Source organism: Orycteropus afer, unplaced genomic scaffold (assembly GCF_000298275.1).
Source record: "Orycteropus afer afer isolate SDZICR_OR568_19922 unplaced genomic scaffold, OryAfe1.0 scaffold00193, whole genome shotgun sequence".
Lineage (NCBI taxonomy): Eukaryota > Metazoa > Chordata > Mammalia > Tubulidentata > Orycteropodidae > Orycteropus > Orycteropus afer.
In genome coordinates this window covers 6,136,815-6,163,328 of record NW_006921780.1, presented here as the reverse complement: position 1 = coordinate 6,163,328, position 26,514 = coordinate 6,136,815, and the positions used below count along the sequence as shown (strand labels likewise).

The 26,514-nt window shown below is 49.3% G+C and overlaps 3 protein-coding genes and 1 non-coding gene across 4 annotated transcripts; all 4 read left to right on the top strand.

Moving 5' to 3' along the window:
• Nucleotides 1-1,596: 1,596 nt before the first annotated feature.
• On the top strand, nt 1,597-15,978 carry ARHGAP30 (Rho GTPase activating protein 30). Its single transcript, XM_007947802.2, has 12 exons — nt 1,597-1,693; nt 7,068-7,170; nt 9,176-9,320; nt 10,242-10,324; nt 10,504-10,611; nt 11,237-11,364; nt 11,859-12,030; nt 12,111-12,214; nt 12,292-12,369; nt 13,029-13,421; nt 14,002-14,267; nt 14,359-15,978. The coding sequence occupies exons 1-12, from the start codon at nt 1,597-1,599 to the stop codon at nt 15,976-15,978; spliced, it is 3,297 nt and encodes a 1,098-aa protein (XP_007945993.1).
• Nucleotides 15,979-17,724: 1,746 nt separating this feature from the next.
• On the top strand, nt 17,725-22,810 carry USF1 (upstream transcription factor 1). Its single transcript, XM_042781897.1, is given in 13 exon segments — nt 17,725-17,809; nt 19,294-19,304; nt 19,725-19,757; nt 19,759-19,808; nt 20,209-20,258; nt 20,406-20,521; nt 20,847-20,948; nt 21,196-21,391; nt 21,641-21,728; nt 21,853-21,911; nt 22,063-22,157; nt 22,402-22,530; nt 22,721-22,810. Coding segments are annotated over 13 exon segments (1,104 nt in total).
• An 817-nt stretch (nt 22,811-23,627) lies between these two features.
• Nucleotides 23,628-24,932, top strand: TSTD1 (thiosulfate sulfurtransferase like domain containing 1). Its single transcript, XM_007947801.1, has 4 exons — nt 23,628-23,799; nt 24,043-24,165; nt 24,629-24,791; nt 24,881-24,932. Exons 1-4 carry the CDS (start codon nt 23,628-23,630, stop codon nt 24,930-24,932), a joined length of 510 nt encoding a protein of 169 aa, XP_007945992.1.
• A 501-nt stretch (nt 24,933-25,433) lies between these two features.
• TRNAG-UCC lies at nt 25,434-25,504 on the top strand. Its single transcript has one exon. It is a non-coding gene; the product is annotated as a tRNA-Gly (tRNA).
• The last annotated feature ends 1,010 nt before the right edge of the window (nt 25,505-26,514 follow it).

Below are 26,514 nucleotides of genomic sequence, written 5' to 3'. Positions count from 1 at the left end.
CCCCTCAACTCTTTCCCTAGCCTTGTCTCTATTTTCAGTTCTATCCACAGTTGTTTGTGGTCCTCTGGGGAGTTGCTGGGGCTTGGTGACAGGGCTCCTGGTTCAGCTGTGGTATAGGGAAGAGAGGATATTGATTACACATCAAAGGAGGATAGGGATTCAGGTGAGGTGAAGCAGGTGCTTGGGCACAAATGCCTCCTTTTCTCCCAGGGGTTCCTGGGTCTTTAATCTCAGGGCCCCTTGGGCAGATTCACTAGATGGAACCTGGAGTTAGATGAAATCTATTTTGCCTGGTTCACCCAAACACACTTAACCAAAATACCTAGATTCTGCGCCCAAGCCTTTGTGGCCTGGAATCTGCTGGTTTTCTGGACCAAAGGAGAGACTCTCATTCCCTGCTTCCTAGCCAGCCCAGGACTTTGAGTCTACTATCCCATTTCTACTGTGTACATTTTGTGTAAATATGTGCATATTTGTACATAAAATGATATTCTGTTTTTAAATAAACAGATAAAACCTGTTATATGTGGTTGCTGTCTTGCCTTTTGGCCTGGGTAAGCCTGAATCCCTATATTCTCTGTCGTAGGACCATCCTTCCTGTTATCACAAGTAGAGGAGGAGTTAGAATGCATGTAGCTGAGAGGGAAATGGGAAAGAATTGGCCTCCACAAGACTTTCAGCCATATCTGCTAGTCCACAGTAGGATGGTGGAGCTAAGAATCACTTCCAGGATGTCCAGTGTTTTAGTTTGCAAAGTGTTTTAAATCCTTTATTGTACTGGAGTCTCATAACTACAGACCTGTGAGGTAGACAGCAGTGTACATTTTTACAGATAAAGAAACTGAAACTCAAGTTGAATAAGTCATAGAATGTTAGAGCTGGGAGGATTGAAAGATTGTCTACTCTGCCCTTTTCATGTTCATAAACATGGAAACAGGCTGAGTGAGGCAATGTGACTTGACTGAGGTTATAGGCCTGTCAGAGGCAGAGCCTGGCCATTCTCCCTCCTGGGTGTGCTGTACACAGCCATGTGCTGCCTTGCTGCCAGCCAAGCCTTGGGTTACCACCATGGACCCTAGAATTCTGGTCTCTAAGGGTGTCAGTTACCTGCTCCTACCCCAGGCGATATCACCCCACCCAGGGCTCTGACATCACCACCCTGGACCAATTAGCACAGTCCCAGAAATGAGTAAGGATGTGAATGTCAGCTACCTCCCCCACCCTAGGCCCTGTGGTTGCAAAGATGCTCTAACAGGAAGCGGGTTTGAGGAGCTGCACAGCTTCCTGTCTTCTGCCCCCCCCCCCCCCCCAAGGGCTGAACGGGGCAAGAAAGGCGAGTGCCAGGCTGCGCCACGAGACACAGCTTCTTGCTGGGGTCCTGACAGCTTCCTCTTCCACAGCCACTTCCGTGTGGTTGGGGTTCCAGAGGCAAGAGCTGCAGCCAGTTGCCCAGGCCACCCTCCACCCCTAGCTTGGAGCCCTGCCCCCCTGGGGCTGGGCCAAGCCCAGAGGCCAGCTTGGGATCCCATGGGGGACTGGTAGGGCAAAGGTCTTGGGGGACAGAGGTGGCTGGGCCAGAGCCCTGGGGCTCCGGTCATGAAGTCTCGACAGAAAGGAAAGAAGAAAGGCAACTCGAAGGAGCGGGTGTTTGGGTGTGACTTGCAGGAGCACCTGCAGCACTCAGGCCAGGAGGGTAAGGAGACACCTCAGAGCTGCTGTGGGGGGAATGGGAGTACAGACCTTCTCAAGCTGGATCTAGTCCCAGGGGTAGAAGCAGCTTCTGGTTGCACCTGAGGTAGGGGCAGTAGCCCGGTCACCACCCAAGAGGTTGATGGGCGGCAAGGCAGGAAATGCAGCTCAGTGAAGAAGGCAGGGTAGCTCTCTTATGCAATTGCCTGGGGATGAAGCAGCTGAGGAGATGAGCCTGGGAACACTGAGAGAGCACTGAGGGAGAGGATGGAGAGATTGGAGACCCTAGAGAGGTAGAAAAAGTGGAAATGGAGGGGAAGGAGACTGAGAATGGGAGAGGGAGCTGAGAGGACAGGGTCAGAGGAGGAGTGGCCAAGGAGCAATGGATGGTCCTTGGGGTTGAATGAAAAGAGATAGGAGAAGGGCCCCAGGAGAGTCTGAGGATGGCATTTGGGGAGGATGAGGGTTTCCCAGTTGGAAGAGCAATCCCAGGGTTAAGGTTATGGGCTCTGACCCCTCTGCAGTCTCGCTGGCCCACAGGTGGGATCTGGGGTGGGGTTAATCCTCTCCCCCATTCCCTGTGATTTTCCAGTTGTTCTGTGCAAAACAGAAACAGGTTCAAAGTGAAGGGTGAGGAGAGAAGCTGGTGAAATGGGGAACATGGGAAGAGTGAAAGAGATGACTGGAGGCCTGGTTTGAAGATGGGGGTGGAAGGACAAAGGAGGGTGGGTGTGAGGTCTATCTGTGGAGTTTGCTTGGCTCCCTTCCTGAGTTGCCTTGGAGTAGGCAGGAAGCTAGCAGGACCAGGGACATCACAGGATCCACAACTGTGCCTGGCATGGAATAGCCTCTTAACAATACTTCTTGAGTTGATTTGAAGTTGAACCCAGGTATCCTGGCAGCCCAGCCTAATCCAGCTTGTTTTTAGCACTTTGAGCTCCTCCCAGTGAAGGGCATGATTCTTTCCCCCACACCCCACCCCAATCTGTCATTTCCTCTTTGTCCCCTCTTCTGTTCTGGGACTGTAGCGCCTGCAGTGGAGGGAGGGTGGTGGTGGTTCCCAGCTCATTTCCTGCTCCCGGCCCCGCCCCTGCCTCCCCAGACACCTCCTTCCCTTTTTCTCTCCCCCTCCACTCAGAGGTCCCCATCCACATTGACCTCCCCTAAAGGGAAAGCCCAGGCCGCAAGAAAGAGTCTCACACAGCCCAAGTGGGGCTGTTCTGAGCCTTCCTCTCAGAGTGGACCGAACTGGTTCAGTTGCTAGTGCAAGGTTTACTCCTTAACAAGGGATTTCTCTTGAGAATGATGATTGTTGACCCAAGGATATATCATTTAACTGGGGCTGATCTCTCAGCTCTCCTCCTCCGTTCGCATTTCCAGCAGGTGAGGTGCATGCTCTCCAGAGGGAATAGACATCTGGTTGCTGGATCCTGACCCTGGGTGAATCCCACAGTGAGAGAGAAGTGCCCTCTGCCCTGACCAGAACCCCACCTGAGCCCAAGGGTAGAGTGATCTTGGGTGCTAGAGTCACAATAGCAGCCTCCTGCACTATCTTTCACCTCCTCTTGGCACACAAAGGTGGAAAGTAGAGAACAGACAGAGATTGGTGATGGCTTCTGTTGTTAACCCAAGACCCAGCAAGAAAATGAGAGACCAGGCCAGTGGGGATACATGTTTCTGCCTAATTTATCTACTCTGACTGCTAGTTTTCATCCTCACCTTTTTTGTTCATCTCAGCCTCCTCTCTCAGCTCGCTGCCCCCAAGTGAGTCTCTTCTTTCCCTAAACCCTTCTATGTACTGATTTCTTCCTGTTCCCAATCCTTACATCTTTACTCCCTTGTTCAGATTTCTGATTCTCCAAGTCTGTAAGCTTGGGGCCTTCCTTCCTGACCCAATCTCCATCCTTGATGTCTCCAGCCCTTTGACTCCATCACCCTAACCCTATCTCTAACTTTTATCTCTGACCTCATCTCTCCAATTTCTATCTCTTTGACTCTTATTTCTCTGACCCCTGTTTCTCTTCCTCCATCTCTTTGACACATATCTTCTTTGGCTTTGACTCCTTAGGCTCTCAAATGCCTTCTTTAAGAGCCTTCTCAGGAGGTTCAAAATCAACAGAGAAGGACAGGATGGGAAAGCCTGGCTTGGTTGCTGTTCGTAGGAAAAGAACCTGGGGGTTTTAGGTGACAGTAGACTCTTTATGAGTCAACAGGGTAATGCAATGACCAAAAGAGTTGGTGTAGCCTCAGGCACCCAAGAATAGAGCAGCAGCTCAAACAAGGAAGGATGTACCCCTCTCTGCATTCAATGCTGGGGACCTAAGGTTGGAGTACTCTGACAAATGGAGCAGGTCTTTATGGGGTGTTGTACTGCAGGGTCAAGACTAGTGTGAGACAAGAGAGGTGCCTAGGATGCAAAATTTGAGAGGCAATTAATCTCAGGGTCATGTAAGTATCCTAAACAACTCATTCTTAAGGAGGCACTTACTCTCAAGATTGTGTAAGTGCAGAGTTGGCACTTGGGAAAACCTGAGAGTGAGTGCTTTCTTGTACCCTAGGTACCTTCCTTGTCTCATCCTAGTCCTGGCTCTGGTGTGCAGGAGGGTGAAGCATCTGGAAACCAGGTCACATAAAGAGGGTTTAAAGATAGTTGTTGATGGATTTATTTATTGATTGTTTCTTTCATTCCATATTATGCATTTCTATCTCACTTTATTTCACAGAGAGCTTGGGATGACTTTCAAAATACAAAAGTTTATTTAAAAAAAATAGAGTAAATGATGGAAAGAATGGGGTTGAAGGAAAAACAAGAGTAAGAGTAAGATAAGAGTGAGAGTAAGATCAGCACCCAGAAATGCATGTCAAGTAATTCGATATGGTTCCTGGAGGTTGACTCTGAGATTCCTAGTGGTGAAAGTAAAGAGGTAAACATATCAGGTACAGAGTTCATCAGGCCCATAAGAACAACGACAACAAAAAGAGAGGCTTAGCTTTTTTTTACATTGAGATCTGAGAAGAATTTCTCTGGTGGGTTCCTGTAAATAGAACCAATTGTTTTGTCATAGGCAATAGTCTCCACTAAATCCCCACGGGGATGCCACTGGTTCTCATAATTCATTGATTAATTTGTTGAATCATTTATTGAGCACTTGCTCTATTTCAACACTGCTAAATACTGGACAGGAGGTTACTATTTGTCAGAAGGTGTAAATATAAAATAAACTAATCATAACAAAGTGCAGTAAGTACTATAAAGCAGGTATGAGTAAAGGATTTGAGATGTGTTTTGAGGAACGCATAGGAGTTCACCAGGCAGAATCAGAAGAGAAGGAATTCCAGGCAAGGAAATAACATGAGTGATGGTACCAAGGCTGTTCATGGACTAGCAAGAGCTGAATTTATAGGATTTATAGAGAGAATTCATCGGAGCTCAGGCTGGAATGGTGGCTGGACCTGGTTTGTGTCTTAAATGCCATACTGAGGAGTTGTTACTTTATTCTGTATCTGTAAGGTAAGCAATGGGGATTAGGGTGGGGTGAAGCAGAGAGTTTGTAGCAAAAGATTTAAATCAGAGATGTGCTTTGGAAAGATAACTGTGTGGCTGTGTGGAGACCAGCTCTGACACATGGCTTCCAAGGATCTATGTGTCTGAGAGGGATCCCTTGTGGTGCAAATGGTTAAGCATTTGGCTGCTAATGGAAAGCTTGGCAGTTTGAACCCACTCAGTAGCTCTGTGGCAGAAAGACCTAGTGATCTGCTTCTGTAAAATTATAGCCAAGAAAACCCTATGAGACAGTTCTGCTCTGTCACACGGGGTCAGTATAAATTTTAAAAAGTCTCAAAGTCACCTAACAACAACATCATCCCTGAGAAGTGTCCCTGGGTGGCACAAATGGTCCTTGTCTCTGACTTTTATATCTATCTCCACATCAGAGATTCTGCTCTTGCTATGGCTGACATCTAGCTTTCTCTCTCAACCCAACAGTACCTTCCTACAGAATCAAAGCCTCTTCCCAAATTCACAATTCACGACAGGAATGGAGTACCTTGTAAACAAGGTAAGCATGGGCTTACTTGTGCTTATTTACTAATCTGTAGTGAATAAATTCACATCACATGTGGTGAAAAATGTGAAATTGCTCACTACAGATTAGTAAGTAAGCATAAGTCAGCCTGTGCTTACCTTGCTTATTGAGTAACCTGTCCCTACCTAGAGAGCACAATTCTACTCTGAAGTACATTGGGGCTGCCATGAGTCACATTCAACAGGATGACAACTAGTTTGATTTTTTTTTTTCTGGTACCATGTCTGAAAATGTCTGAGATACCATGTCAGATAATACGAACAACACCAAGATGGATCATACTTAGATCTTGTCTTTAAAGAGTTTACAGTTTAGTAACAGAAGAAGAGGGACCAGGGCCTGGGAGATAATATAACTTTTTAGACTCTTGAATTTTAATACTGGTTCTAGCTGGGTGATACTTGGGACCCATTATTTCTTTGATTCTCTCAGTTTTCTTATTTGTCAAATGGAAAATAGAATACCAAATTTACAGAACTAAATGACAGAATATATATAAAGCAGTTAACATAGGGGATGTCCATCCCCTTCTGAACTGACATATTTGAAGGTCCGTTACTATTTAGTATCCTTCCTAGGATGGAGCTAATATCTATGAACTTGCTTACCAAAGGGGGTACTTCTCAGTAACCACCTCCATCAGCCCTGCTCCATTTTGATTCACCCAATTAGTATTTCCTTTATATTCTGTAGAGTGTTATGCAAATGGACTTTCAAGACCACTCCTTTATCCTCCCAACCAGATTGCTAATCCTTAAAAATTCTGAAGCAGAAACCAGTAATTAAACTAGTTGCCCTGGAGGTGGTCCCAACTCATGGCGATCCCATGTGTGTCACAGTGGAATTGTGCTCCATAGAGTTTCGATGGCTGATTTTTCGGTAGTAGATTGCCAGGTGCCTGTGTGTGAAGTCTAAACTCCAATCTTGTGGTTAGCAGCTAAGTGTGGTAACCGTTGGTACCACTCAGGGACTCTAACTAGTAATTACAGAGAGACAAATTTCAGCTCAACATAAAGTAGAAGTTTCTCACAAAGGAATGGGGCTGTCTGGAGAGAGAATAAGCTACCCATCACTGGAGGGGTTTATGTGAGGCTCTTGAACCCAATGGGCAAAGATGCTGTAGAGGGGTTGGTGGGTATGATCTGGAAGAATCTTTCTGAAAGTTTTTATTCCATGAGCTTCACCCTCAATCTCCCAACATCCTCTAGCCTGGTGCACCCATCTGTCAGACCTTCTGTAGTCTCTTCCCTCCCAGACCTGATTTCTTTTTCTCCACCTCATCTATGTTCCCAGTGCCCCAGGTGCTAAGGAGCTGCGCAGAGTTTGTGGAGGAGTATGGAGTGGTGGATGGGATCTACCGCCTCTCAGGGGTTTCTTCCAACATCCAGAAGCTCCGGTGAGTCAGGCAGAGCTGGGAGGGCTCTGAGGCCAGGAGGCCAGGGAGCCAGAGGACCATGGTGGAGGGTGTTGGGGAGAGCAGAGAGGAGGGGTGAGGGGAGCAGAGAAGATGTTAGGTGTTGTCTTAGGGAAGAGATTGCCCTCATCCTCTGCCAGCCCAATATACACACACGTGCACACACTGAGCCATCTTGTTTTCTTTTTAAATTTACCATAATTCACACACCATAAAATTCATCAATATAGAGTATACAATTCATTTTACTTTTTAAATATATTCACAAGGTTGTACATTCATCACCATTATCTGATTCCAGAATATTTTCATCACCCCAAAAAGAAATCCATATCCATTAGCAGTCACTCCCTATTTTCCCCTTCTCCTAGCCCCTGGCAACCACTAATCTACTTTCTATTCATCCATTATGAACATTTCATATAAATATAGTATCATGCAATATATGGCCTTTTGCGTCTAACTTCTTTCACTTAGCAAACTGTTTTCAAGGTTCATCTGTGGTGTAGCATGGATCAGTAGTTCATTCCTTTTTCTGCCCAAATAATATTCCATTGCATGTTTATACTACATTTTGTTTTTTGATTCATCAGTTGATGGACATTTGAGTTGTTCCCACTTTTTGACTATTATGAGTACTGCTGTTAGGAAAATTCATATACAAATTTTTGTGTGAACATATTTTTTAATTCTTTTGGGTACATACCTACCAGTGGAATTGCTGGATCATATGGTAGCTTGAAATTTAGTATTTTGAGGAACTGCCAAACTGCTTTCTGTACTGGCTTTCTCACTATACCATCCCAACAGCAATGTATGAGGGTTCTAATTTCTCTACATCCTCTCCAATACTTGTTATGTCTTTTTAATTATAGTCATCTTAGTGGATGTGAAGTAGTATTTCACTGTGGTTTTGATTGGCATTTCCCTAATGACTAATGATGTTGAGCATCTTTTCATGTGCTTATTGGCCATTTGTATATCTTCCTTTGTTGTTGTTGTTGTTGTTGTTTTCCATCGAGTCGGCCCCAACTCATAGCGACCCCTCCTTGGGTTTCCGAGGCAGTATCACTACGGAAGTAGGAATGCCCAACCTACCTTCCGAGGAGTGGCTGGTGGGTTTGAACCGCCAGCCGTCTGGTTAGCAGGCAAGTGTCTTAGCCACTATGCTACCAGAGCTCCTATATCTTCCTTAGAAATGTCTATTCAAATCCTTTGTCTAATCTACCAGCCACTCCTCGGAAGGAAGGTTGGGCAATCCTACTTCCGTAGTGATACTGCCTTGGAAACCCAAGGAGGGGTCGCTATGAGTCGGGGTCGACTCGACGGCAAACAACAACAACAACAACAAATCTAAAATTAGATTATTTGTCTTTTTATTGTTGAATTATAAGAGATCTTTATATAATCTTGATACTTAACCCTTATCAGATATATAATTTGCAAATATATTCTCCCATTCTGTGGGTTGTCTTTTCACTTTGTTGGTAGTATCCTTTGACAAGCAAAAGTTCTTAATTTTGATAAAGTCTAACTTAGCTACTTTTTCTTTGGTTGTTTGTGCTTTTTATATCATATCTAAGTAACTATTGCCAAATCTAAAGTTATGATGGTTTACCCCTAATTTTTTCTAAGAATTATACCCATTGCCCTTTACACATACCAGAAACACCTACTTAGGTCCATTCCCCCACTTCTACTGTCTCCAACATATGCCTATTTAACATTGACATCTATATCCCTGACATATACCCCTGTTCAGGCACAGTCTTGTTACTCATGCTCTTACCTGTTTCCACATTCCCATCTTCACATTTCCATATGCAATGCCTTACATTTCCTGCCTTGTGTACATGTCCAGACATTCTCCTTTCAAGTTCCGGACATGGTGAGCCACAGCCCCATCTGGAGCCCATCCCTACAGCTCCCACCTTGCCTCACATTTTCCCCAATTCCTACCACTCCTGACCACTCTGCACTTCCCCAGGCAGGAGTTTGAGGCAGAGCGGAAGCCAGACCTGCGCCGGGATGTTTACCTCCAGGACATTCACTGCGTCTCCTCTCTGTGCAAGGCCTATTTCAGAGAACTGCCAGACCCCCTACTTACTTACCGGCTCTATGACAAGTTTGCTGTGAGTTGAGAGGCAGTGGGTGTGGAAGAAGGGGCTCAGGGCACCTGCTCTGGTTTTAATACCCCAGGTGTGTCACATGCCAGTGAGAGTCCTAGTGAACCTGAGTGACAGAGACTACAATAAAGCATTACTGAGGAAAGACACTCCCATCCCAATCTCCTAGCGCTGCTACCTTGCCCTCCCCTTGTCTCTCTTCTCTTCACTCTCCCTCCACCATAGCTTTTCCTTTTCAGGCCAGCAGACTGCACATGGCCATTGAGATGGTGGGACTTGGGGACAGTAGTAGCAGATTAGCAAAGTTGGAAGATCCCTTGGAAATCACCTAGACCAGAGATCCCCTGCATTTAAGAGAATGAGAACATGTTTTAGAAACCAAAGCATTTTCAAGGCTGTCCCTCTATTAGCTGTAACTGTTTGGTGACTATATCTTGAATGAGACAACACATGATAAAAATGCTATCCTGAATTGAATTGAGTTACATTTTATTGAGCACAACTGCACGAAGAGACCCTGAAGGTGTTGTCTTAGGGAAGAGATTGCCCTCATCCTCTGCCAGCTGTGTGAGTGTAAGCCTCCCTAGACAACTTTCAAGAGCCCTGCAGTCCTAGGGGTACCCTTGAGGTTGGATCCACAGATACATTCCAGTACTAGAGCTTTGCCGATGAGAACACTGAGGCACAGGGAGCGACCATGAGTTGCTCAAGGTCACACATCTGTTAGATGACTCTACTCTGCCATAGGTCTTGTGGGCCGCAGATTCTGAGCTCTCTCTATTATGCCAATCTGCCTCAGAACATCTGTTGGGAAGTGCAGGGTACAGCACAGATCGTTCCTGAGAGTTTGGCTTAGAACTCTGGGGAGTGAGTGAGGGCATTCCTGGGTCATTGACTCCTGCTCCTTGTACCTTCCCCCTGAATCAGGAGGCTGTGGCAGTACAGATGGAACCTGAACGCTTGGTCAAGATCCTAGAGGTGCTTCAAGAACTCCCTGTCCCAAACTACAGGTGTGTGTGGCTCCACTACTCCCACCAGAGAGTCCTGACTTACACACACACACACACACACACACGCACACACCCTGAGCTCTCTCTCCACCTGGAGCCTTGACCTCTCCTTCTCCCAGGTCCCAGGCCCCAGGCCCAGTCTAGATATGTCCTTGTTAAATGATGTCTCCTTCCTGCAGGACCCTGGAGTTCCTAATGCGGCACTTGGTGCATATGGCTTCATTCAGCACCCAGACCAACATGCATGCCCGAAACCTGGCCATTGTGTGGGCCCCCAACCTACTCAGGTGGGAGCATGAATGAGCGTGTATGTGAGGATCCTGGGAGAGACTAGCTTGGGAGGATGCTCCAGGGTGGGGGTGTGGATGTGTGGGCACACTGGAGAGGGCTGTGGAGTGTCAAAGAGCCCACTGACAAACAGAGAGGTTCAGTACTGCATTGAGTGGGATAGGGACCTCCTCCAGCCACATTGAGTCCCTTCTCTGAGCTCAAGCAAAGCCCATCACTTTATCACTGAACTCAGAGACTAGAACAGGATAACTGGGGAAAAAAAAAAACAAAAAAACCCACTGCCATTAGTGCCTAAATGTTCATTGAGCAAATGTCTTACAGTCTATTGGAGGATTGACTTACATGCCACTCACTGTGGCTTAAGGCAAGCTATGAGAAGTCTGGTGGTTCATTACGAACAAGGCAATTTGGGTATGCAAAGGAAGCAAAAGTCAATTCTGAGGAGGGGGTCCTAGAAGGCTTCCTGGAAGAAGTGGCATTGAGACTTGAATCATGTGTGTGATTTAAGAGGTGGAAACAGGGTTAAGGGAATCCAGGGGAAAGGATATAGGTATTTTCAGGGAGCATTAGAATGGGGAGGTGTGGTAGTGGTGGGAGCACAGTAACTTCACATCTCCACAGGTCTAAGGACATAGAGGCCTCAGGCTTCAATGGGACAGCAGCCTTCATGGAGGTGCGTGTGCAGTCCATTGTCGTCGAGTTCATCCTCACACATGTGGACCAGCTCTTCGGGGGTGCTACCCTCTCTGGTCAGTGTCCTCCCCACCCACCACATTGCCACTTTTGTCCAGGTGGTCATGTCAGAGTTACAGAATGCCTCCAAGATCAACTAGTCCAGGCTTCCCCTTTTGTAGATGAAAAAAAAATGAGTCCAGGCACAAAGAGGAGATGTTGCTTATTATCACATGGAAAAGACCCTGGTAAGATAATGGCAGAGTGAAGACTTGAACAGGACTATTCTACTCTCAGTCCAGGGTGTAGCCTGAGCTCTCACTTACCCTCCTGGCCCTTAAAGCTAATGATTGCTCATTTTCAACCCCAGCTCACCAGGCCAATGTCCTGGGACCTCCTAGCCCTCTCTGTCCATTATGGCCCCTTCTTGAGGGCTTTGGAGGGCCTCTTCCTGTGGGTCTCTGTGTATATACCCAGCCTGGCAATTGGTGATGGGGAGAGAGCAATGAAGGGTTAGGTGCCTGAGTTCCCTCTCTGATTTCTTCCTGGCTGGCCAATTTTTTTTTCATAGGTGGTGAAGTGGAGGGTGGATGGCGATCGCTTCCAGGAGTCCGGGCATCAAACAGCCCTGAGGACTTTATGCCCAGGTCCCTGCCCTACCACCTGCCCAGCATCCTGCAGGCGGGCGATGGACCCCCACAGATCCGGCCCTACCACACTATCATTGAGCTTGCTGAGCACAAGTAAGGCCTCTTTCCTGGGCACCCCCTCCCCTGCACTGAGCCTTCCCCCAATTCCCCAATTATTTCCCCATTCCCTGCAGGAGGAAAGGGTCTTTGAAGGTCAGGAAATGGAGATCCATCTTCAATCTGGGTCGCTCTGGCCATGAGACAAAGCGTAAACTTCCACGAGGGGCCGAAGATAGGGGTAAGTCTGGGGAGATGTGGGATGAGCTCTGTCGATGTGTGCAAGGCCCTGGCTCTACGCACATCCCTGTCTTGCAGAGGACAAGTCTGATAAAGGGACACTGCGGCCAGCCAAGAGCATGGACTCACTGAGTGCTGCGGCTGGAGCCAGTGATGGTGAGAGTGAAGACGTGCATTTGTGTGTGAATGTATGTTTGTGGTGCAACCAACAGTGTAGGTCTGTGTGCATCTGTGTGTGTGCATGTCTAGGAATGTGTCTGCAAAAGAAGAACAATATTATGGCTGAGACCACAGTGGGTGCATTCCTCTGTTTGCATGTGTATCTGTATATGTGGCCACCTGTGTTCAATGATTTCAAAAATATTTAATGATATATAATATTGTTGTTGTTGTTGTTATGTGTCATCGAGTCAAACCCGACTCATAGCGACCCCTCCTTGGGTTTCCGAGGCAGTATCACTATGGAAGTAGGATTGCCCAACCTTCCTTCTGAGGAGTATATAATATTTATTTATATATTTAATTTATATACCAGCCACTGTGCAGGATGCTGGGGTAATAGTGGTAAGCTTATAGTCTATGTGCATGTTCATGTTTATACATAGATGTAACTGGGACAGTATGCATGTTTAAGTGTATGTGTGGCAGTCATGGCCAGTGACTGTTTCTGCAGGAAGAGGAAGGGGTATGTGCAAGTGGGGTGAACTGTCTTCTGTGGCTGAGGGGAGCTGGGCCTGGTGTAACAGGGAACATTCTTCAGAGCGTTCTTAGGCTTCCCCTTGCAGCTGAGCTATTGTCCTTTTTCCTTTCCACAGAGCCAGAGGGGTTGATGGGACCCAGCAGTCCCCGGCCAAGACCCATGCTGCGTGAGAATGATTCCGTGGAGGCAGCAGAGGGCGAGCAGGAGCCCGAGACAGAGGCACTGGGCGGCACAAACTCTGAGCCAGGCACACCACGAGCTGGGCGGCCAATGGCCCGGGCTAGTGGTACCAGCCGTGCAGAGCGCTGTGCTGGGGTCCACATCTCAGACCCCTACAATGTCAACCTCCCCCTACACATCACCTCTATCCTCAACGTGCCCCCAAACATCATCTCCAATGTCTCCTTGGCCAGGCTCACCCGTGGCCTTGAGTGCCCTGCCCTACAGCCCCGGCCAACTCCTGCCTCTGGCCCTTGCCCTGGTCCTGGCCCTGGCCCTGGCCCCCCAGGTGAGGACCTAGGGATTTCCCAGGACTGGGAAGGGGGACTAGAGCTCTAGGATGAAGCTCCAATGCTAGGATCTTCCCTGAGAAGGTCAGAGGCCTCAGTCCTTGGGCTTTGGGGTGGTTACCTTCAGTCCCTCCCCGGGTTTGGGTTTGGGGGAATCTAATATTAGGTTATGTGAAATTCATGGAGAGAAGATCCCTGGCAGCCTTCAGATCACTGATGTATCCAAGAATGGGGGTCTGTGTCAGACACACAGAGCAGGGATTACTAAGTCCTAGTGTGGGAATATATAATGTTGTTGTTGTTGTTATGTGCCGTCGAGTCAAACCCGACTCATAGCGACCCCTCCTTGGGTTTCCGAGGCAGTATCACTACGGAAGTAGGATTGCCCAACCTTCCTTCCGAGGAGTGGCTGGTGGGTTTGAACCGCCAGCTGTCTGGTTAGCAGGCAAGTGTCTTAGCCACTATGCTACCAGAGCTCCCTGTTGGACCCATACTGTATCATATTAGGAATACTCACATTAGAAAGTCTCAGGGCTGGCTATAACCTTTGGATTTCTCAGATTACCTTTCCCTCAACAGATGAGAAGTTGGAGCCAAGTCCAGCCCAAGGTCCCTTGGCTAATTCAGGCCCAGCAGATGTGGCCCCTGCCCTGGAGGATTCTCTGTCCCAGGAGGTGCAAGATTCCTTCTCCTTCCTAGAGGACTCAAGCAGCTCAGAGCCTGAGTGGGTGGGGGCAGAGGATGGGGAGGTAGCCAAGGCAGGAGCAGCAGGAGCAGCCTTCTCCCCTGGGGAGGACGATCCTGGGATGGGCTACCTGGAGGAGCTCCTGGGAGTTGGGCCTCAGGTAAGGAGGAGCTGTGCTGGGTTTTGGGGTGGTATAGGGCCTGAGGGTGAACGGAGCCACTTGGTCCTGAACTACAATGCTGTGCCTACAGGTAGAGGAGTTCTCTGTGGAGCCACCCCTGGATGACCTCTCTCTGGATGAAGCACAGTTTGTCCTGGCTCCCAGCTGCTGTTCCCTGGACTTTGTCGGCCCCAGGCCTGAAGCAGAAGAGGAAAGTGGGGAGGAAGTCTTCCTGAGTGCTTATGATGACTTAAGTCCCCTTCTGGAGCCCAAACCTCCGACCTGGGAAGTTCTAGGGAGTCCAAAGCAAAAGGCAGCAGGGTGTGAAAGACAGGCTCCAGGGCAGGCTGAGGGAGAAGAGACATGCTGGGAAGTTGGAGAGAACAAGGAGGCTGAGCCTGAAAACAGATGGGACATCAGGGAGGAGGCTGAGGGGAGTCCAGAGACCAAGGTAGAGGCTGGAGAGTCAGGTGAGGAAGGAGTGGAGGCTGAGGGAGGCCAAGAAATGCTGGTCAGTTTGAGAGAAGGGAGTGGTATAGAGACAGAGATCATAGAAGAGCAGTCCACCAGTCAGAATGAAACTGAGAGTATGGAGGCAGCTAAGGGTATGGAGGAACCAGGAGAGCAGGATAAAGACGAGGAGAAGGAAAGAGAGATTGAGAGAGCAGAAGATGCTGACAGAGGAGAGGAGGCCCAGGTAGAAGCTGGAAAGGTCTCAGAGCATGAGGCCCAGGAACACCAAGTTGCTGAAGAAAGCTGGGAAATTGTATATAAACAAGAGGATGAGGGAGGCAGAGAAGATGATATCAAAGGACAGAGTGGAGGTGGGGACCAGGAAGCAAGAGAAGACCAAGGAGACGGTGAAGACAATAGAATCCCTGAAGTAGTAGTAGGGGAGGTCAGCAAGGAACGGGAGAGTGGAGATGGAGAGGCAGAGGGACACCTGAGGTCTGGAGATGACCATTTTGAAGAGGGCTCCTTCCATGAAGGGTCAGATGAAGAAGCCCTAGAGACTGACTGCGCCAAAGTGAGCAATGCCCCATCCTCTGAGGGGGAAGAGATAGCCCCACAGCCACCTCAGCCAGAGGAGATGGAGCCTGAGGGGCAGCTCAGTCCAGAGGGTTGTGATCTGTGCCCCTGTCCCTCTGGCTTAGCTGGTGGTGTGGGTATGCGCCTGGCTTCCACCCTGATTCAAGTCCAACAGGTCCGCTCTGTGCCTGTGGTGCCCCCCAAACCACAGTTTGCCAAGATGCCCAGTGCACTGTGTACCAAAATCCATGTGGCACCTGCAAACCCATGTCCTAGGCCTGGCCGGCTTGATGGGACTCCTGGGGAAAGGGCATGGGGGTCCCGAGCCTCCCGCTCCTCCTGGAGGAATGGGGGCAGTCTTTCTTTTGACGCTGCTGTGGCCCTGGCACGGGACCGCCAGAGGACTGAGGCTCAGGGAGTTCGGCGGACCCAGACCTGTACTGGAGGTGGGGACTATAGTCTCATCCCCAGAACCACACCCTGTAGCATGAGCCCTGCCTATTCTCATCGGCCCCTTAGCTGCCTGGAGCTTCCACCTGAAGGTGCAGAAGGATCTGGACCCCGGAGTCGCCTTAGTCTGCCCCCCAGAGAACTCCAGCCCCCTGATCCCCTTATGCTTCCTCAGCGCCGATCTTATGCATTTGAAACACAGGCTAACCCTGGGAAAAGTGAGGAATTGTGATTAGGACCAGACTACTGGGGAAAGGGGACCAAGCAGTTGTCTTGAATGTCTAGGGTCCTTGACCAGCTGTAGAGCCTAACTCTACAGGCTTTGACCTCCTGCTTCTCTTTTTTGACCCTGAGAGGCCACAGGTTGGTTTGTTTACCTGAGTTTGTTTACCTCAGACAGAAACCACTTATCCCTTAGGAGATTTCCTAAGAAAGTTGCCAAGATCCTGTTCCCAGGGAGTGGAGCTATTAATTAAGGGGAATATAGGCAGGCAGAAAACTTAAGAAGTTTTTCAAAGAGAAGAATGGAGGGGGAATTCCAGCAAGCTCCTGCTCTCCTCTGAGGCTGTGAACTTCCATGGAAGCCTAAGGTGAAGGAAGGTGGACAGGGCCAGGTCAGAGCCTGCACACAAATACTGCTGTGTTGCCCACTCCTGCTCTGTCCCTGGACCCTTGAATACTTCCTGACCTTCTGAGCTTCAGATTAGGGAGGAACTTGTCCAGGAAGCTCTTTGAAGTCCTCAGTGTTTGCTGGAAGGACTGACCCCCTTTCCAGCTCCCTTATCTTCTGCCTCCAGTCACCTTAAATAAGGGGAGTCCTTTACAGGTCTCTCTCGCCTCTCCTTTTCCTTTTGGAATAACTTCCTCCTACTTTAGAACAAAGGAATGGGGTCACTCAGGCCCTGAAACTGCATTTCCAGACAGGGTCCCACTCCAGCAAGAGGCTATGTCTCAGAATAAAAATAGTATTTTTGCATGTAAATAGTGTGGAGCCTCATTATTCTTATTAAAGTCGTGGGTAGTAAGCATCATCTCTGTATTTGGGCAAATGTCTTATTTTTTTTTTTCCCCTTTGCTGTTAGGGTGTTCTTCCTCAAATGTTGTCATGGAGACCGGTGGCTAGAAACTAGAGCTGAGTTCACAGTCGTTGGGAAAAGGGGAAGAGAAACCTGTATTTACATAATGTTTATTCTGTGCCAGTAATTGAGCTAGGTATTCCATGAGCATAGAATCTAGGCCCTTGATTTTATTTAATTCACATAACAGGCCTGTAAAGTTGATAGTGGTATCTACATTTTATAGATGAGGAAACTAAGGCTCAATTAAGTTAAAAGGTTTGCCAAAGATCTCTGAGAAAAGATGTAGCAAAGATGGGCGTGAGACCAGGGTTTTTCTGGTCTTAGAGCCTGAGCTCTTTGCATTACATTACACTGTTCCAAATCCATCAAATGAAGGTTCTGACTAGTTAGAATAGGAATAAAAACCCCTTTCACAGAAAATGAAGCCTTGGGGTTTTTAAGGGATGGCTGACGGTAATACAAAGGAATATGCCTAGTTAGCTATCCTAATTTTCCAGTAAGATACACTTCAAATAAATGCCCTGATCCAAGATGGCCTCCCAAATAGCCTTGTTAATGATGGCGTCTCGGTCGGACGTCCCTCCCTGCCCTTAGTTGGCTTCCTCACTCACTTTCCCTGAGACTAAGAAGGGCCTGCCCAGAACAAAGATGGTAGTACAAATTAATCGCCTTTCTTCTATTCTTGCTGAAAGCGGCCACAACTTCAGTGTCATTCTTGCACGATTCCAGGAAGTAGCATACTTTCGACGCACCAACACTCCAAAACACCTCTGTGTCCATGAGCCCTCACCAAAAAGGAGCGGACGGAAGTGGGGCGGCTCAGGGGCTGTGCGTAGGTTGCGCGGGTGGAGGGAGATACTTCCGCCCCTCACCAACATGGCCGCAGACTGGGAGTGCGCATGAGCGGCTGCCCATGGAGATACCCGAGTCCGGAGGGGGGAGACCACGGTCGGGGAAAAGCGGCAGCTGAGGCGGCCTTGCAGGGTGAGTGCAGGATCAGACAGAAGTCGTGAGACTGGGTGGACCGGCAAGGCAGGACAGCTTTGATTTGGTTTCAGTTTTCTCGGTTAGGGAACTCCTGGGTAGGAAGCCTTTGTTTTGGGGGAGGGGGCCGCGCCTGTTTCTTAATCACCTACCCCCCTTTGTGGGCCGAGCAGACTCTCCGCCCCCGGGCGACACACACTCCCGCCCTCCTGCGATGCACTGCCGCGGGCCAGCGAGCCGCAGAGTCGCGCGGGCCCGGACGCCGGGGCCCGCCGAGCCCCCCGGCACCCTTTCCAGTCTTCTCTGCGGAGCAGCTGGGGCGTGGGGTTAGCGCGGGGGGCGGGGGAGGCTGGCAGGGTCACAGCTCCGGCTTTGGGGCTCGCGCTGGTCGGGTGCTCAGTTCTATAAGCGCCTACTGATTGGTGGGCCTTCAGGAAGACGGCGCATTCCCAGGCAAGGTTTCTGCGCTTGACTTCTTTCAGGACTTGATATTTTTCCCTTTGTGTCCAGACTTAGCAAGGGATCTTGCTGGTCCCTCCTTGCCTGAGCGTGCACGCCATAGCATCCTTTCCCTTTTCCGTGTCGTATAGCCCTAATGCTCAGGAAATGCTTCCTGATGTCCAACTGAGATTTGAATAAGCAGCCTGACCTCGTTGCCCTCAGAGGCTGCGCCTGGCTGACAGCTGTGGATGATAGGGATGCTTCCTTGTGCCCTGCCCTCTCTTTCATTGCCGCTTCCTGCAATTAGCGCAGCAATCCTCGGGAGGGGCATCTCTTCCTCAGGTTTGAGGATTGAGAGGTAGGTGGTCCCTAAATACTATTTCTACTTCTGCTTACAGACTGGGATCTCCTTGCAGCTTTACTTCCTCGGGTAGTTTCACTTTCAGTTCCTTTTTTTTTTTCTAAAGAATTATTGACACTCCTTAGACACTGGCTTTCCAAGCTTCACCTGCTGAAGCTTTTCCTTAGGTAGGGGAATTAGGTTTTGCGGAACCTTATGAGGAGAGAGTTTACAAAAATCTTGTCTGCTTCATGTTGGGATTTTTTTTTTTTTTGCGCCTTGTGTAGCTGTTTCTTTCTGGAGGCATTTGTCTGCTCAGCCCTTTGTTTTTCCTGGCCTCTGACTGGATGTTAGAGTTCTAAAGCTGGCACCTTATGGATGGATTTCTTTCTCCATTGTCTCTTCTTCAGAACCCTGAGCTTCCAGCTTTATCCCTTCTTGCTGAGCCTCAGTTGATTTGGAGTTGTCATGGCAACATGTTAGCAAATGTGTTGTTTCCAGGAAGGCTTGGAGAAAATAGAGAGGTCTTCAGGATGCTGCATTTGGGCTTTAGGGTCTCTAACATATGACATAAATCCAAGTACCCCAAAACAAGAGCCATGGTGGTAGAATGGGCCTCAAGGGCCAGGTCTATCTTTGGGGTTAAGGATGGTTTTCCAGTGGCATTGGGCTTCAGGTTTCCTCTCCAAAGTGTCACAAACAGAGATTTCTTGTGTACAGTATGCACCTGAGAATCTGGAATAAGCATCAATGTCCATGGTCTGGTGTTTTTTGATAGTGATGGTCTAACATGGCCCTTCCTAATCCCCATGAAGCTGCTGTCATGGCAGGTCATTAATAGCTTTAATAATAATCCATCCAGATATAGGTTGTTTTGCAGTCTTCCAGTCCAGTAATCCCCTCTCCACTAGGAGTTGGAGTGATCATGGAGGGGTGAGGAACACTATTTATAGGGTGGCTTTTTCAACCATTGTAGCCCAGTTCTCAGCATCAGAATGGGGGAGACTTGATTGTTCTCTGCAGATGCCTGAGTTATGATCCTGGCTATATCTTTATGGAGCTTAGTTCTAGAAGCAGGGGGCTGGTCACTTTCCTAGACTCACCACAAACTCCCTGATTTCTACCAGAATTTAGCACACAGCTGTGAGGCAAGAGATACGAAGACCTCCAGAGAAGGACCAGTTCCTCGGATGTGCCCCCTCACAAAGAGATGAAGGGGTGAGTGAAGAGGAGGTAGGGTCTGGAATAAGAGATGGGTGACCTGGGAAAATGGTAAAATGTCTAGGTGCACTAGCTTTAGAGTCAGGAAGATGTGGATTCAGGTCCCAGCACCATCACTTATTAGCTATTGACTTGGTTTCCCCATCTATAAAATGGAAGTAATGCTACTCATTTCCAAGAGCTGTTCTTAGTATTAAATAAGATAGTACATGGTAAGTGCTTAGCTCAGTGCCTGTGCACATAGTAAGCACTCAGTAAATATTAACTGCTGTTAGCCTCATGTAATTTAGCATCTCTTGGGAATGCCACTAAGTTTGGGAGCCATACATTACTGGGTCAGTGAGCCTCCCATTAATTTCTCTCATTATTCTTTCTTCTATCCCTTCCCCACAAATAGGCAGCAGAAAACAGCTGAAACGGAAGAAGGAACAGTGCAGATTCAGGAAGGTGAGTGATAGAAATAGAACCAGGATCCCTTCCTGGTCTCCCCCACAGCCTATCCTCTGTGCACACTCCTCTTATTAATGACATGCAAGTAGAACAGAGAGAGAAAGACAGTAGTTCACAGACCTTTCTTTTGCTGTTTAAATTCAGGTGCAGTGGCAACTGGGGAGGACCCCACCAGTGTGGCTATCGCCAGCATCCAGTCGGCTGCCACTTTCCCTGACCCCAACGTCAAGTACGTCTTCCGAACTGAGAATGGGGGCCAGGTAAGGGAGGGGGCCAGGTGGCTGCAGGTGTGACCTGGGGTTGGGATTGGGGGAGGTAATTGAACATGTTTTGGGAGACTTGGCTTGGAGGATGAGGTGAGGTGTGGACTGTTTGGGGTATGGAGAAGTTTGGAGTAGAGATTGGTGTGGGCTAGGGTCTATGCTAAAGCTTCTGTAGGGATAAGGGATGGGAATGTCTGAATCTATGTCTTTGAAGAACTCTTGTTTTAGGGTCCTATCTAAGGGAAGCTTTATGAGGGACCCTGGGATCCCCAGTACTTACTCTTCTTTCTTCCTCTCCTCCCCCTTCCCTCCCCACTTCTAGGTAATGTACAGGGTGATCCAGGTGTCTGAGGGGCAGCTGGATGGCCAGACTGAAGGCACTGGAGCCATCAGTGGTTACCCTGCCACCCAGTCCATGACCCAGGTATAGGGGTTTGGGCCGGGGCGGGGGCTAGAGCTCTAAGCAGTAAGATGACTGGAACCAGTGGGATAGGGATGAAGCTAAGGATGGTGAGGCACCTAGAGCTGCCTTATCCCTTGTGTCCAGAGCTTCACTAGGCTCTCCCTTTCTGGATCGTCCCCCCTCTTCTTCCAAGCAGAAGAAGCTGCAGAGTGGTACAGTGGGAAGAAATGTCTCACTCACTGAACTCTGTTCCCACTCCTCTTCCCAGGCGGTGATCCAGGGTGCATTCACCAGCGATGATGCAGTTGACACAGAGGGGACAGCTGCCGAGACACACTATACTTATTTCCCCAGCACTGCAGTAGGAGATGGGGCAGGGGGCACCACATCAGGAAGTACAGCTGCTGTTGTTACTACCCAGGGTTCAGAGGCACTACTGGGGCAGGCAACCCCTCCTGGCACTGGTGAGATATCATGTGAGGATGTGGGCTGCAGGGGCTAGGATAGGTTGTGGGACATGATTAATGGGCAGTGGTTATCACCCATGACCCTTCTGGTGGTCAGTAAGGCCTGGGCAGGCAATGAGTCTGGGGCTGCCCTTCTAGCAGGAAGAAACATGTTCTTTTTAGAGGAGGGTCCCAAGGCATGGGTCTAAGAGCTTGGTGAGGTTCCTGCTCCCATGTCCTGACAGAACATACCCGGCATCTTCACAGGTCAGTTCTTTGTGATGATGTCACCACAAGAAGTGTTGCAGGGAGGAAGCCAGCGTTCCATTGCCCCCAGGACCCACCCTTATTCCCCGTGAGTGACCCTGTTTCCTCTCAGTTACAATGAGGGGTTTGATCCCTGCCAAATCCCTTACCCCAAACTTCCATCTTATTTTTTATCCTCCCCTCACTCTGACAACCCTGGGCTCTGTTGTCAGCAAATCGGAAGCTCCCCGGACGACTCGAGATGAGAAACGCAGGGCTCAGCATAATGAAGGTAGGTATGATGAGGGTGTGAAGCTAGGAGCTGACTGATGGGATTGGGGATGGCAGTGATCTCTAAGGGTGGGGAGGTAGTTGGGTAATTTTATCCTGGGGCCTGTGGCAAGTTCTCACTGAGTCACTTTATCTTTCCCTTTGCCCTACAGTGGAGCGCCGTCGTCGAGACAAGATCAACAACTGGATTGTGCAGCTGTCCAAGATCATCCCAGATTGCTCCATGGAGAGTACCAAGTCTGGCCAGGTCATGGAAAGACCCTGGTAGTGGACGGGTTGCCTGAATTTTGTCTGTTGGTATTGCTTCCAGGAGTGGTAGAGAGTAGGGCACAGATGTCAGTGGTCTTTCTTATTTGGAGGTTCCTGTATCCCTGGGAGATGTTACACCACAATCCTTAGGGGGAAATGAGGTCTAAAGTGTGAAAGTGCTTTTGGGAAGCAATCCAAGTATCTTAAATCCTGGTCCTCATTTTGTTCTCTTTTTCTCACAGAGTAAAGGTGGAATTCTATCCAAAGCCTGTGATTATATCCAGGAGCTTCGGCAAAGTAACCACCGGTTGTCTGAGGAACTGCAGGGGCTTGACCAGCTGCAGCTGGACAATGATGTGCTTCGACAGCAGGTCAGATCCCTACCCTTAATAGCCCTTCCTGTCCTCCATAGCCATTGACCCAGTGTAGGGCTCCCTACTTGATTCTCCACAGAGAGGACTTCACCTCTTTCCCTTCACCAGTGGATGTCTAAATAAAGTTAGAGGCTTGGTTGTGCCAACTTTTCTACCCATTCCTCTTACTGCCTTCTTCCCATGGCAGGTGGAAGATCTTAAAAACAAGAATCTCCTGCTACGAGCTCAGTTGCGGCACCATGGAGTAGAGGTCGTCATCAAGAATGACAGCAACTAACCTTGGGGATTCAGGGGCTTTGGGCCCTAGAGCCCTTTTCTGAGAACTGCAGATAGCCCAGGAGCACCAGGCTAACCCCATGCCCCTTTCCTTCACTGCCCACTTTTGGCATGGGACTCGGGGGAGTTCAGGCAGCGTGTCTTTGAACTGAGGCCCTGTGATATAGCCGCCTGCAGTGGTGTGAAACACCCATGAGGATGTGCACTGACAGCCTTGCCCACCCCCATCAAGCAGTCCCTGGGCCCACGTGCTCTTCCTGCACAATGCATGTGCTGTCTCGATGCTGGATGGTGGACACACTAAACTGGAGGGCTTGTCCTGTGCTTGCTTAGAGTGCCCAGCAGAGAGTCTGCTGACAGGTGATGGTCTGGCCTGCTCCAGGACTCCAGCACTGCCACTGGTTCTTCCTTTCCTTGGAGCTGAGGTTCAGATGTGGACCTGGCATCTCTGGGGAGCAGGCTGTAGCAAGAAGTGGGAGAAGGGATGCCTAGCAGTGGCTGCTGCCTGGGGAAGAGGAGCCTGGCCAGCAAGCAAAGGCCTATGCAGAAGTCTCTGCAGCCAGGGAGAACAACAGTCAGGGGTCCACTTGGGGCCTTCCCCCTTGTGGGGGCATTTTCTTTTTTTTTTTTCCTTCCTTTCTTTTTTTTTAAACATAAAGTTGATCAGCGCCACAGTTGTCTCTGTTTTCACTGCTTCTGTGGGCCCAAAGGCTGCGGAAGGGGCACGGTGTCCTTTAGACAACAAGGGCTGGGCCAAGTTTAGGGTGGAGTGTGTTTTTCTATACTCTACCTTTAGCCCTGGTACCTGCCCCGGACCAATGTGGTGTTTCCAGCCCATGCTGGGCCATCGCAAGGATTTCTCTGACGAGCTAAGTGAGCAGTACCACGAACAGGTGCTGCAGGGGCGGTGCGGGAGGCGGTGCTTTCGCTTCCGGTTCCGGTCTTCATGCCGGGAGGGGCGGGGAGATGCTGCGGGAGCCGACGGGGCGGGTTGGTGCCGCATTCCTGGGATTTCGCAATTACTGTGCCATGGCTGCAGGTATCTGCGGGGAAGTCCTACTGGTAGCTTGGGGAGCGCATGGAGCCCCCTGGGTGGAGGTGTATATGCAGGGGTGTTGCTGAGAGGTCCGCACGCGCCCCTTTCCCATCGGGACGAGGCGCTACCGGTGGAGGGGCTTCACAGTACTGTGCCTTGACCCACTCCCCTCAAGGTTCTCGTGCTCCCCTCCTCAGCGCCCACGGTCTTGCTCCCTGAACTTCGTTCGCTCCTATCCTCTGGCCGGGCCCGCCTCATCGACGTGCGATCGCGGGAGGAGGCTGCAGCTGGGACCATCCCAGGGGCGCTTAACATCCCGGGTATGGGCTTGAGAGGGGACGCCCTTGTAGTGGAATAGAAAGAGTCAAGGAAGGTCTTAGCTAATGGGACCTCACGTACAGTGCCGTGGGGAAGGCACTGGTTACAGGGGTCCTGAGTTCCCTTAAGCCACTCCTAAGCTTCCCACAGAAGGGCTGATTGGAGGCAAATCTTGGCAGCGAAACTGACCCATCCAGTTTGAGGGGATCACAGTCCTTGAGGAGAGAGACAGATCAGTTGACTTACTTACTGATCAGGCTGTGTGCCTGAACCTGCTCCTCCTCCCGAATCAGGAAGTGGCTCATTTTCAAAGGTCGTTTGGCTGAGTAGTGCCTGCACGCCTGGTACCTGTTATCTTTTCCTTTAAATTGGGTGACTGCTTTGTGTTGGCCGGTTTTTGTGTGTGACCCCAGGGCCCAGCCCTTCCTGCCTGCTGTCCATTCTCTTCTTGACTCCTCCTCCCAGTGTCAGAGTTGGAAAGTGCCCTGCAGATGGAGCCAGCTGCTTTCCAGGCTTTGTACTCCGCTCAGAAGCCAAAGCTGGAAGATGAGAACCTTGTTTTCTTCTGTCAGATGGGCAAGCGGGGCTTCCAGGCTATGCAGTTGGCCCGCGGCCTTGGATACATAGGGTACGGAGAAGGTGTAGTTGGCTAGCTGGGGAGTGACTGGGGCCTCCCTCTAGGGCCTGTCCTTCCCTCACCCCTCTTTGTCTCCACAGGGCTCGCAACTACACTGGAGCCTATAGAGAATGGTTGGAGAAAGAGGGTTAGCTAGACAGTGGTTTACTGATCGCCCCACCCCACCCCCCATGACATTCCCTGGCAACCTTAACTAAAGGTGATGAAAGGGCTGACTTGCTGGGTTGGGCACCTACTTGTACTGCTGTGCACATCAAAACATCAAATAAAGATCATTTAATCAGAGTCTTGGAAGCATTTAATTAGTCATATGGACTGAAAACAGTCTAGTCTTAATCTAGACCTCAATTCAGCTCCAGGTCCCATCTCCTTCCAATGTTCATCTACCAACAATCCCCCACTACATAAATAAAAAACTCAAACCAAGCCCATCATTGTGACTCATGGCAACCCCACCTGTTACAGAGTAGAACTGTTCCATAGAATTTTCTTGGTTATAATCTTTATAGAAACAGATCACTAGCAGATCACTATCAAACTTTCAGTTAGTCAAGAGTAACCCACTTGCACCACCCAGGCAAATACCTTCTTTCCCAAATACCAGCAGCATTTATTGAGAGACTATAATACTAGGCGTTGGTGGTTCAGTGGTAGAATCCTTGCCCTCCATGCAGGAGACCCAGGTTTGATTCCTGGCCAGTGCACCTCCTGTGCAGCCTCCCCTGTCTCAGTGGAGGCTTCTGTGTTGCTGTGATTATGGCACACTGAATTATTTGGTATGGCTCTTTTAGCTATGGTCTTTGTGACTCCCACCAGATGACTGGGTGGAACTGTGCGAATGTGAGTGCTTGTGGCCTACCAAGGGGATCAGATAGCTTGTTAGTAATGTAAATAAGGTGCATGGCACCCTTGTTGGAGTGGGACTGTAGAAATAAGGTGGTGATTGGTTAGTTTTGTCATTCCACTAGGCTTAATCTAGATATCAAAATGAGCCCTCCTAGAGACAGAAGGTGGGGGGGGGCGCGGAATCTCACTACTATCAAGAAGGAAAAGCCAGGAGTATGACACATCCTTGGACCCAAGATTCCTGGGCTAAGATGACAGCAGAAAGAATGGCAGCAGAACCAAGAGATTAGCATGAGGCGGAGCTGCAGACTTGCTGGTCCATGGAGCGAGAAAGCTGAGTCCCTTTGGGCAGAAGCCTTGCTGGCAGAGTCAGGTGCACCTAGGTGCATCTATCAGCAGAGCTTAAAGAGCTTTGTAATGCTTGAGCAGGGCAGAGGCCAGGCCAAGAGGCCCCAGGCCAAAGAGAGGCGTGCCTGAAGGTCAGGTCGAGGGGAGTCTGCCCTGATTGAAGAATTATATCCTGAATGTTCCTGAACCTGAATTGTAACGTATTGCTTCCCTAATAAACCACATAATCATATAATCTGTGAGTTCTGTGTGGCCATTATGATGAATTATCAAACCCAGCAGAGAAGTGGTAAGTGCTGTGGGAGAGATAGCTGGTGTCAGAATTGGCAAACAGGTTGGATGTTGGTGGCACGTCTGACTTTCACCTCATAGGAATCAGCTATGGATTGTTGCTGTTGATCTTTCTCTGTTCCCTTTGTAAAGTTAGAGAATGCCACCCCATGTCCTTTTTGCAGTGATGCTGAGCAGGTTTCAGTGTAGCTTCCAGACTGTCTTTGGGCTGCATTCTCTGGAGAAACAA